Source organism: Salvelinus alpinus, chromosome 8, assembly GCF_045679555.1.
Source record: "Salvelinus alpinus chromosome 8, SLU_Salpinus.1, whole genome shotgun sequence".
Lineage (NCBI taxonomy): Eukaryota > Metazoa > Chordata > Actinopteri > Salmoniformes > Salmonidae > Salvelinus > Salvelinus alpinus.
The window spans coordinates 64,045,133-64,057,699 of record NC_092093.1 but is presented as its reverse complement, the minus strand read 5'-3'; the positions used below and the strand labels follow the sequence as shown (position 1 = coordinate 64,057,699).

Sequence of the window (12,567 nt, the reverse complement as noted above, 5' to 3'; positions counted from 1 at the left end):
GATGGTGTTCTTCGGCTTGCAAGCCTCCCCCTTTTTCCTCCAAACTTAACGATGGTCATTATCGCAAAACAGTTCTATTTTTGTTTCATCAGACCAGAGGACATTTCTCCAAAAAGCACGATCTTTGTCCCCATGTGCAGTGGCAAACCGTAGTCCGGCTTTTTTATGGCGGTTTTGGAGCAGTGGCTTCTTCCTTGCTGAGCAGCCTTTCAGGTTACGTCGATATAGGACTCGTTTTACTGTGGATATAGATACTTTGTACATGTTTCCTCCAGCATCTTCACAAGATTCTTTGCTGTTCTGGGATTGATTTGCACTTTTCGCACCAAAGTACGTTCATCTCTAGGAGACAGAACGTATCTCCTTCCTGAGCGGTATGATGGCTGCTTGGTCCCATGGTGTTTATACTTGCGTACTATTGTTTGTACAGATGAACGTGGTACCTTCAGGCGTTTGGATATTAGAGGCACTGAGTTTGAATTTAGGCCTTGAATTACATCCACAGGTACACCTCCAATTGACTCAAATTATGTCAATTAGCCTATCAGAAGCTTCTAAATAATTTTCTGGAATTTTCCAAGCTGTTTAAAGGCACAGTCAACTTATTGTATGTAAACTTCTGACCCACTGGAATTGTGATACCATGAACTATAACTGAAATAATCTGTCTGTAAACAATTGTTGGAAAAATGACTTGTGTCATGCACAAAGTAGATGTCCTAACCGACTTGCCAAAACTATAGTTTGTTAAGAAGAAATTGGTGGAGTTGTTGAAAAACAAGTTTTAATGATTCTAAGTGTATGTAAACTTCCGACTTCAACTGTATTTACAACAGACACTATTTAGCTCCAAACAACATGACATCAGGATTTTTTGGCACTTACATTTAGCTGCACGCACAATAAACATCAGAAAGAAAAGCAATTTCTTCCAAGGTAGAACTAGCAGGAGAGGGTATTATGCTAAGTCCCGGGGAAAAAGGCTGCTGATTGGCGTGACCTTATTCCAATAGACACACCAAAAGAAAGTTGGGGTCTTGGAAAGGAGTTGAGCTGGTCGTTTTTACAGCCGCCTCCAAATGTGTTGTACATATTTGCTTCAACTGACAAGCCAACTAAGGGTCAGTAGCTTCTTGAGGAATGGGGGGCAGCTGGAGTCGAGCAACAGGCCTGACGTAGGTTCTGTCCTTGACTTGGATCTCTGCTGTACTCACTTTCCTGTCTGCTCCAGGGATAACTGACTTGATAGTTCCAACTTGCCAGCTTGCCCTAGGAGACTGATCATCCACAATCATCACAACGGTCCCATCTACAAGGTCTTCCTTATCCCTGTGCCACTTATGGCGGCCTTGAAGTGCAGGTAAGTAGTTCCATGTGAAGCAGTTCCAGAAATGGTTGGCTAGAACCTGGCTGTGACTTCATCTTTTGTGACTTTAGGAGTGATTGGATCCGGATCCGCGATGTCCGACGATACATATCCCAAGGGCTTGGAGTTCAAGATCCCTTCTATTTCGATTAGGACAGTCCTCAGCACCTAATCGGAGATGAGTCTGTGCACCAAGGGTGGTTTGCAGGGCAGTCTTGATGGATCTGATCTCCCTCTCCCAGCATCCTCCAAAGTGTGGTGCACTTCGTGGGTTGAAGGCGATGCGAATCTTCTGACTGGCTAACTGTTCCTGGAGCTGTGAGTGGAGAGTCATGAAGGCCTCCTGTAACTCTCGCTACCCTCCCTTGAAATTTGTTCTCCGGTCGGACAGGATCTTATGTGGGCTTGTGGAGACACAGTCGGGCTGGAGGCAGGTCAACCATCCTAGGCACATCTGGCTGGCCTCGCCACTTCCTGCATTTGGTGCAGCCAAACTGAAAATGGCGATTGGCTGCCCTCCCTCTCACAATCCAGAACCTTCGATGTAACTCAGCAAACACCCTCTCTGGGCCAGGGTGCCTCAGCTGCTCATCATATTTCTTGATCAGCAACCTGGTGAGGGGATGACCTGGGTCCAGAACCACTGGGTGATGAAGGTCAGGGCCCAGCTGGTCACACCTCCGAAGGCGACCAACACAAAACAGTCCGGTGTCGTTGTCATACACCAGACGGCTGCTCGGAGGGATTGGCTTGCTTGCCTCTAGTAGGGAGAGGTCTTCTGGGAAGTTTGAAATCGTCGGCTGAAGGGCTGTCGGCACTACTGGCCGCCCCGTGTAGCAACTGTAGCTTCCACCAGCTCATGGAAAGTGTTGAACTGGGCTACATCAAGGAGAGACCACTGCCTACAAATACTTTGTACCTGCAAGAGTCTGACTGGAGCCAGGTTAAGACTGTTGTAGAATCTGACCAGTACGTGACCTCATGGATTTCCAGGGTGAGTTATTTTCTAATGACCATGGCCAGCTGGGCACCGGTGAGTGCAGCGCAGAGCTCGAGACTTGGCATCGACTGTTGTCGTTTCAGGGCCACTCTTGTTCTTGCCGTCTTCAGTACGGAGGTACGCAACGGCAACGTACGCACGTTCTGAGGCATCACTGAAGACATGGACACTTCTTGTGCTGGTTGGGAGATCCATGTCGGGGCAGACGTAACACCTTGGCAGTGTGACCTGAGACAGCTGTGGAAATTCGTTCTCCCAAATAAGCCACACTTGGAGAAGATCTTCAGGATCTTCCCCAGGTAGGTCTGGGTCATCCCACCCTCTTTTCTTATCCCAGAGCCTCTGGACCACAACCTTGGACCGTGTGGTGTATGGGACGATGAAGCCAAGTGGATCATACTGGCTGGCAAGGATCCAATATATGTTGCGCATGGTGGGTTCAACTTTCTCCATGTGACCGTGCTTATTTCCAAGAGTGTCAGACAGACATTGCCATTGTAATCCAAGGGTGTGCTCTTGGGGTTCCACACCATCCTGGGTTAACCACAGCTCACTGCTCTCCGACCTGGACTCTTGAAGTAGGTGTTCGATGACTGCTGGAAGGTTGCTGGCCCACTGGTGTAGATCGAATCCTCAGCAGGAAGGTGCTTCAGCTTGTCCACCAGTTTCTTGGCTTCATTCACAAAGGGGAGGCTTTGGGCTCACTGTGGTCAAACACATGCTTATGAAGGGCAAACAGGGCGCAGCAGGGGATACAAAATGAGGAAGGTGAGAGAATTAATGTTAGAACGATCGATGGAGGCATGAAAGTTGCATGGAGTAATTGCAACCCAATAATGGGAGACAAGGTCAAGCAGAGATAAAAAAAAAAAGGAAAGGTGGAGATGAGATTGGGGCTGTCAGTCACGGTACCATACGTGGTTGTGTTATTGTAGTTGTAGGAAATGGTTTAGCTAAGGGACAGGGTATTGACTTGGGCGCTACTTCACAACAGAACCGATCACTGTAGGCAGGGTTCCCATTTACAGGTTTATTTGGGGGAAGAACCAATGTCGCCAAAAAACGTGTGTAGCCCAATGGAAACGGCAGATACAGTATAGGACAAATGTTCTAAACATCGACAACACTTATTCGTTCGACAGGAGTAGATTTTTATTTTGTCAAACTTTATTGCGACAAATGATGGAAATGGTGTTTTTCAAATAAATTATTGCAGAATAATTTAAGGTCCTACACGGTGCACGTGATGTCATCAATGATAAAGCTCCATTCCACATGTAATTATAAATACCTACTGCTTGCTAAATCTATTTTTCCAACTATAAAAATAATGGTTCTTTGCAGGACAAGGATTTTCCTGACTTGTTTTTTCGGTTGGCTAGCAAGTTTCACCATTCAATTTTTCAGATCTACAGGAGTGTACGTTTCCCAGTGGCACGGATGTGGCGATACCAATGATCTATACAGTATAAACCCTGGATTGCTGTTGCTATGTATTCACCAATGAGAGACTTTGAAAACACCGGTCAGCCATATTGGCCCTGCCCAGTAGCAGCAGTCCTCCATAGAAATGAATGGAATTCTACAGTGTTTCAGGAACAAAATGTGTATTTAGGATTTTTTTTGTACTTAGTCACAGTAACATTAGTACTTTAAATTTTTTAATAATTTAGCTCAGCCAAATTCTCTAAAACGACAGAGGCAGCTTATGGTAGAGAAATTAACATTCAGTTCTCTTGCAACAGCTCTGGTGAACATTCCTGCAGTCAGCCTAACAATTGCACACTCCCTCAAAACATCTGTCGCATTGTGTTGTGTGACAAAACTGCAGATTTTAAAGTGGTCTTATTGTCCCCGGCACAAGGTGCACCTGTGTAATGATCATGCTGTTTAATCAGTGTCTTGATATACCACACCTGTCAGGTGGATGGATTATATTGTCAAAGGAGAAATGGTCAATAGGGATGTATACAAATTTGTGCGAAATATGCTTTTTGTGCATTTGGAAAATGTCTGGGATTTTTTATTTCAGCTCATGAACCATGGGACCAACACTTTACATGTTGCGTTTTATGTTTTTGTTCAGTGTAATTTATTAGCAGGTTTTCCCAAACTTGGTCCTCGGGATCCTAAGGGGTGCACATTTTGGTTTTTACCCTAGCATTACCCAGCTGATTCAAATACTCAACTAATCATCAAGCTTTGATCATTTGAATCAGCTGTGTAATGTTAGGGCAAAAACCAAAACATGCACACTTTGGGTTCCTGATGACAGAGTTTGGGAAATGCTGCATTAAGGTGTCTGTAACAGAATAAACATTGCAAAAACTAATGTAGACATTTGGTAAATGCATTTCTATAGTTTCCAAAATATTTTTTACAACGGTGGGGCAGTGCCAAGATGGAGGTGCTTCAATACAGTGCCTCCTGTCAGTCATCTAGTGTATATATATTTGGGACAACTGGGGAGAGAAGGTGATGGCAGTCAGAACAGTCTGAGGTGGAGATATGCTGCCATCTGTTGGTGAAAGACAGTACAGCAGATTCATCCTTCAACTCTAGCCCATATCACTGAGGGTGAAGTTACCCCTAGACACTGATCCAAGGTCTGTTTTGTGTTCTTCCCCCTAACGGTTCAAGTCAGGATTCTTTGAGGCACAGGAGGTTGGTGGCACCTTAATTGGAGAGGACGGGCTCGTGGTAATGGATGGAGCAGCATTAGTGGAATGGTATCAAATACACCAAACACATGGTTTCCACGTGTTTGATGCCATTCCATTTGCGCCGTTACAGCCATTATTAAGAGCCGTCCTCCCCTTAGCAGCCTCCTGTGGTATGAGGGTAAAACTATCCTAGATCTGTTTCTGTGGGCAACTTCTACCTGGATCGTCCAATTGATCAGTCACTTCTAAAGGTGTAATGACGATGATGAGCAGCTCAGCTACACCAAGTCAGTGAGACTGGGTGAGGGTGTGTGCAGGCCTTCTCCCATTGTCAGGAACTCTGCCCAGTTGCCACGGAAACCATGTGAGTAGACTCCCGGGTCGACGACGAGCCCCCAGTAGCGGCTGCGGGCGGTCTTGTCTCGGAGGGCGGTGCGCACCTCTCGCTCCGTCACGTTGTAGCTGACGTTGATGAGCTGCAGGACCAGCAGGTGCAGCAGGCCACCGGTCACTATGCTGCTGTACCACGCACAGGTGAAACACAGTGCCGAGCTGGAACACACACACACACACTTTAGCCACCAATATTACTCATATATTCCTGAAAACAATCCCTAGCCACTAGCCCACACCCCTTATTTTTGGGAATCAGATATGTGTTAACAATGGGCTAAGGGGAGCTTACACCCTATTGATAACACCAATGTTATTTCTACAGATCTGCCACACACAAAGCTGAGAGAGACCATTTGTTACAGCGCTGAATAGTGGACAATACTATACAGTTACACTACAGGGTCGTTTCACCTCAAAAAGCACAAGAAAGGATTTCAACACCCACCATCTCAAATTTGTTCTGAAATAGTTTTGGTTGTTAGATAAGATTACCATTCCTGGAATATTATTTTATTGAAATATAATTTGATTTTGAGAAATTAAGCTAATTGATTGCAACCAGATTGGCCATTTTAATGTATATGATATTAAATAAATATAGTACATATAGAGAACTGATTTTTCTGTACAGTTTTTTCTTTGTTGGAGTGGAATTGGCGGGGGGGTCCGTGGGTTGCTTTGGACAATTTCTTTGGATTCCTCATGTCTTACTCATTGTTTAAACAAAAAAGTTGGGTCCAAATCAGATATTAGGTAATATTTTCATTGAATATTATATGAATCCTATAAATTAAAATAGCCAATTTGGGTGCAATCAATTAGCTTAATTTCTCAGAGGTCTAATTATATGTAACTAAATAATGTTTCAGGAATGCTAATCTTATGTTTCTAACTACAGAAATTATTTCAGAAAAATCTGAGATGGTGGGTGTCATGGCTTGTTGAAATGACATGGAACGAATCTACACACACATCAAAACGCACATCATCAGCATCCACACACATTCACTCTTACACAATAAACCCGGCAGAGCCACATACAGTAACTGCTCTGTAAACCTGGGTCAGTGGTTGATAAAGAAGTAGGCCTGGTTGGGGGAGATATGAAGATGTAATCTCTTAAAGAAATGTTTATTAACCTACATTACCCCTATAAATACCTGGCTATTTCAAAACCTCACAGCTTTAAATGTCCCAGATAAAGAAAAGACTGATTTGATGCAATTAAAAATAACTTGTTCCCTTATAGAATGACCAGGAAGCCATTTGGCTGTGTGCCAGTGGGTATTTTAGGACACTATTGATCTACACCGCCTCATTTCACAGGCTCATTTTAGCCTCTAATGCCTAATAGTGTGTGTGAGTGAGCTAATCATGTGTGTGTGTGCATCATATACTGCAAATCAAATCAAATTGTATTTGTCTCATATGCCAAATACAACCTTACAGTGAAATGCTTACTTATAAGCCCTTAACCAACAATGCAGTTTTAAGAAAAAAGAGAAAAAAAAGAAATGAGTCACAAATAATTAAAGAGCAGCAGTAAAATAACAATAGTGAGACTATATACAGGGTGTACCGGTACAGAGTAAATGTGCGGGGGCACCGGTTAGTCGAGGTAATATGTACATGCAGGTAGAGTTATTAAAGCGACTATACATAGATAATAAACAGAGAGTAGCAGCAATGTAAAAGAGGGAAGGGGGGCAATGCAAATAGTCTGGGTAGCCATTTGATTAGATGTTCAGGAGTCTTATGGCTTGGGGGTAGAAGCTGTTTAGAAGCCTCTTGGACCTAGACTTAGTCTATGACTAGGGTGGCTGGAGTCTGACCATTTTTAGGGCCTTCCTCTGACACCGCCTGGTATAGAGGTCCTGGATGGCAGGAAGCTTGGCCCCAGTGATGTACTGGGCCGTACACACTACCCTTTGTAGTGCATTGCGGTCAGAGGACAAGCAGTTGCCATACCAGGCAGTGATGCAACCTGTCAGGATGCTCTCGAACCTTTTGAGGATCTGAGGACCCATGCCAAATCTTTTCAGTCTCCTGAAGTGGAATAGGTTTTGTCGTGCCCTCTTCACGACTGTCTTGGTGGGCTAGGACCATGTTAGTTTGTTGGTGATTCTGGACACGATTGTGTGCATTGTGTGTTAGCGCTCAAAAACCTATCTTCACTGTATGTAGGGTTTTCAGCCATTACATTCGCCCACATTTGGCTCCGTGTAAACTACAATTCCGACGCTGTTTTATAACGTTTAGAAAACACCAATAATCACTGCTTTCTAAACGGTTTTCGAAACATATGCCCCTTATCTTTCATGTCAGCGAGAAAGAATCTTTCAAATAAAAAGATATACAATTACTGTAGCAGTTTTAAACAGATCTATACACCGTGTGCCTCCAGCTGAGGAACTACACTTCCTCCCCAGCTTACACACAGGTGTTTGGAGTACACTAGGATAGCTGATTAGCACAGGTGGCAGCTATGTCTTCCATCTGTCCTCCGTAAACAAGCTCAGTAACATGGAGATATGGCCGTGTGGGAACACTAACCCGAACCCTACAAAAGTTGTGAAGTAATTTACCTTTATTTTTTTTTATTTTTTTTAAATCACTGATATGTTTCCAAAACAGTACCGCAAGCGATGAGTCTTAATGTTTAGAGCAACCGTCGGGGCTCTTAACAAATCTCCCCGGTCAGAAGATACTATCGTCAATAGGCGCAATGGTAGTTTGTGTCTAGGAATGGGTGTGTCCTGTGCATCCCTGTTACCTGTACTGATTGTAGACACCTGGGCAGTAGAGCAGGGCGCTGAGCAGGTTCTGTTGGGGACACACGCTGCGCAGCACCAGACTGATCCCATACAGAGAGGTCAACAGGAAGAGGAGGAGTGTCGACAGGAAGCTGCGGTGATTGGCCTGTCCCACACAACTGTTTATCCTGCCACAGTGGCGACATGACGGACACGACACACAGACAGACAGACACAGTACTGAGACCATGCATTTAAACCACACACACAAACACACAGTACAGCTCTGATTTGTAATTTGGATGAGAGCATCTGCTGCTTAACGACTACAATGTAATATTTACTTAGAACCCATGATTACTCCAAACACACACACATCTGAACGAGTGATTGAATTATATATATTTTTTGCACGATTTTGTGCATTACAGATCAGTGTGACTCAGAAACACAAACCTATGGCTGATGACACAGAGGCAAGATAATGTCACTGATAATTGCTTAAATATTGCTTCTTAGGCCTGGCATGACACTGCTTAGACATGGCATGTGTACTAAATTATAGAGAAGGGCCTCTTTTCCAGACAGACAGTGTTAAGAGGACCCACCAGACACAGTGGTGGTCCAGCCTCAGGACACAGACACCACAGATCCTGCAGTGTCCCGCCCTGGGGGGCCGCACCACCCTGCACAGAGAGCACCACTTCCTGCTCCGCTCACTCTCCCTCTGCTCCACCCCTTGGCCCTGCTGCTCCGACCCACTCCCCCGATTGGCTAGCACCACTTCCTGCCCGACCCCGTTGAGGCCAGTGTGGGCAGGGTCTCTGTCCGGAGGTGAGCTGTAATAGGTCACCGTGCTGTGGACGTCGGCCGTGTGAGGCCGTACGTAGCCGGGCTCTCTCTTGGTGTGGATGAGTGAGGCCAGAGTGAGGGCCACCCCCAGGGTCACTGTACCCAGCTGGGTCAGCCCTACGCCCCCCCTGGGGAAGACCTCGGTGAGGAAGAGGTAGTACATGTAGCCCAGGGAGAACAGGGCCAGGCTGAGGAAGAACAGAGTCCGGCCCTTCTTACAGTGGGTGACGTAGTAGTACCATAGAACCAGGACCGGTAGAGCGGTCAGAACCACCATGCCCAACAGGAAGTGAAGGGCTGCGATGTGTAGGAGGACAGGAAGTAGGAGCAGCGGGGGCAGCACCGATAGATCAACACGCCGAGCTCCGCCCCAGAACCAGGGAACACGGAGGCGGTCGCTCACCATGGTAACCAGACGTGACAGTGAATCTGCCTTCTGGGGCTCTTTCTTCAGCCATCTGAGGAAGAGAAGCAGACATTTACTTTCTGATGTGACTTTCTGATGTTCATCCAAACTGGATGAAGAATATTTAACTAAGAGTGTGAAGGTAACTGGCCGTAGATGGGTAAGCCCCTCCCTCACCTGTCACAGGCATCGTCCAGGTCCTCACAGTCACAGCAGCAGGCTGCCACATGGCTCCGCTCCCCCTGACGGTCCACAAACTCACAGCAGCACAGAGGCTCATCCGGCTCCAACACCTCATTGGCTCGCTTCTTCATGACAGACAGCCAGTCAGCCTGGAAAGTTTTCAGTCTCCTGCAGAGATGAAGGGTGAGCGAGAGTGGGTTGGTGTGTGCGTGTGTCCTATTCTCATGGGGATGCAGATTGATGGAGGTAAATGTGTGGCGGGGAGTCGTGGTTACCGGTCCTTTATAACAATAACCCAGCCCACCAATACCTCCTCAGTCACAGGAAGCATGGTCGATGCCTCCCCAGGGTACAGATAAATTAGACTATTTATTTTTGCTCAGTGCAAACCACCCCTTCTGCAGTGGGAGATGTCTTGCAAATGAGGGAGGCTAGGAGGAGGATGAGAAGGGAGATTCATTGTTAGCTCTATATGGTATTGGCTGTAATTGGAAATCCGAAACAACTGATTTGAGCGGGAGAGGCTCGTTTCTCGTGGGTCTCCAATGCGCCCTTGCGCAGAGGACATTGCTACCAATTTGGGCTCGACAGCGTGGCGACAAATTGGGCTGTCTGCCAGCTACTCTGTGAAGGGGACTGCTGAATAGCCTATCAACCACATATGTTGTGGCATTCACAGGCCAATGGAATTGCCATGTAGTAAAGGCCTTTCCCTCCTCAAAAGGTTACCAATTTCCTAGAAAATGAAGCTCACGGGTTTAATTATGGGTTAGCCTATACAGAGAATAGTGAATGCATTTAGCCTTGATGTTTTTGCTACTACCAATCTAATATAGATTGTAGTAGCCTCTGGGCACGTGCCCTGTGTGCCCGGTTGGTATTCATTACTACAAGTTTCAATAGCTGGCTAGACTAACTACCAATCTAAAAATGATTTGCTGACATGGCTAACTGAGTGGCTGTCAGTGCCTGACATAACAAGAGAAAAACTGCTGCTGCATTTCGAAATGGCACCTGGTGTATTATACTATTCTTCCCCCAAAAAAATACGCATTAGTATGTTGAGACACAAACTGAGTTCCTAAACAAAAATTGGGACCGGTAGCTGCCGGGGCCATAAGCGACCGCGTATGTCTGGAACCTGCCCTGAGTAACAGACAAGTAGACAATCTGCTTAAACCTCTGGATACAATGTCACCGTCTGGAAAGTTGATACCAAGTAGCCAGCCCATCGTTGCGTAAAGGATAGCGGGCTATCATTTGACTCTACTTAACCCCCTCGTCAATAGAACAGACATGTCACGTGTAATAGAAAATAACTGGTGTTCATGTAGTTTTATGAAAAGTCATATGGCCTACCTACAGGTACCTACTTCCTTAAAAACTGTAGGCTAGGGTACATTAGGAACTGCCTACTGAACTGGAGAGGAAATGAGACTGGCCTCAGGACAAAAGGACAACGTTGCTCACAACCGCACATGCCTAAAAATGCAATCTGAATGTAGCTATGCAAATCACGTAGCCTACCTGCCCGACTGTCCTGTTGCAAGTTTAGTCTATTATGTTGTTAATCCAACAAGGTATGTAGGCTATTTCGTCTCCCTTCCGATGTTGAAGTCATTCTTATCCCAGACCGCGCGCGTCACTGCTATAGAGGCTACCATGGAAAGCGCTGGAACCCTATAGTCACCCATTCAACTTTTCAACAGATAGTAATTTCCGCCGGTATGTATGAAGAGCAGACAGAGGTTCACGCATAGCCTACACCTCCTCTGTCGCTGGGGTTGTCTAGTCAGTCGGCGGCAACACGACTGCCTGTGCTGTGGAGAGTGGCGGAGTCAGTTTCTCCTTCATACTTCTGACGTCAATAGAGGGTGTAACCCTTTATTTCCCTCAGAATAATTTTTACCAATCAGAATCAAGACAAGGGTACTATCTATCAACAATAGCATGTTCAATTAAATAAGCAAACATTGAGTTTATTTTAACTGTTCAACCCATAGACATATTTTCGTACGAAAATGTATGCACTCACTACAGTAAGTAGCTCTGGATAAGAGCGTCTGCTAAATGACAAAAGTGTAAAATGTTATGGGGAAGGCTATTTTGGGTCCCAAGTTGTTTCAGCAAAGGTCAAAGATCAGTCGTTGGCAAAGTATAGCCTATCAACTGGAGAGCTACGGCTCCTTTCTGTGACATTGGCGAGGTGTTGAGCCATGGTGGATTTCCTATGATCTGTAAAGAAGCCAATCGGATCAGATCAAACCTATTTACTTCCCCGGGTTGTTTAATCTCTGTTGTCTCTTCTGACAGAGTCTATTTACTTCCCCGGGTTGTTTAATCTCTGTTCTCTCTTCTGACAGAGTCTATTTACTTCCCCGGTTTGTTTAATCTCTGTTGTCTCTTCTGACAGAGTCTATTTACTTCCCGGTTTGTTTAATCTCTGTTGTCTCTTCTGACAGAGTCTATTTACTTCCCCGGTTTGTTTAATCTCTGTTGTCTCTTCTGACAGAGTCTATTTACTTCCCGGTTTGTTTAATCTCTGTTGTCTCTTCTGACAGAGTCTATTTACTTCCCGGTTTGTTTAATCTCTGTTGTCTCTTCTGACAGTCTATTTACTTCCCCGGTTTGTTTAATCTCTGTTGTCTCTTCTGACAGAGTCTATTTACTTCCCGGTTTGTTTAATCTCTGTTGTCTCTTCTGACAGAGTCTATTTACTTCCCGGTTTGTTTAATCTCTGTTGTCTCTTCTGACAGAGTCTATTTACTTCCCCGGTTTGTTTAATCTCTGTTGTCTCTTCTGACAGAGTCTATTTACTTCCCCGGTTTGTTTAATCTCTGTTGTCTCTTCTGACAGAGTCTATTTAAACAGCCACAGCAATGATGCCAATACATTTTTAGAGACAGCGTGTGGTTTTACACAAGGACTTTCCTCAACTACTGTAACTA

General features: G+C 45.3%; 1 protein-coding gene across 3 annotated transcripts; it reads right to left on the bottom strand.

The window, feature by feature from the left end:
* Positions 1–3,518: 3,518 nt before the first annotated feature.
* zdhhc23b (zinc finger DHHC-type palmitoyltransferase 23b) lies at positions 3,519–11,479 on the bottom strand. 3 transcript variants are annotated; one of them, XM_071414595.1, is made up of 5 exons: positions 11,147–11,479; positions 9,614–9,787; positions 8,787–9,488; positions 8,199–8,418; positions 3,519–5,581 (listed from the first exon to the last, which is right to left on the bottom strand). In XM_071414595.1, exons 2-5 carry the CDS (start codon positions 9,748–9,750, stop codon positions 5,318–5,320), a joined length of 1,323 nt encoding a protein of 440 aa, XP_071270696.1. In that variant the 5' UTR covers positions 9,751–9,787; positions 11,147–11,479; the 3' UTR covers positions 3,519–5,317. The 3 variants fall into 3 exon arrangements, with proteins under 3 accessions (XP_071270696.1, XP_071270697.1, XP_071270698.1); XM_071414596.1 differs by having other exon boundaries at positions 8,199–8,366; XM_071414597.1 differs by having other exon boundaries at positions 8,199–8,357.
* Between the last annotated feature and the right edge of the window lie 1,088 nt (positions 11,480–12,567).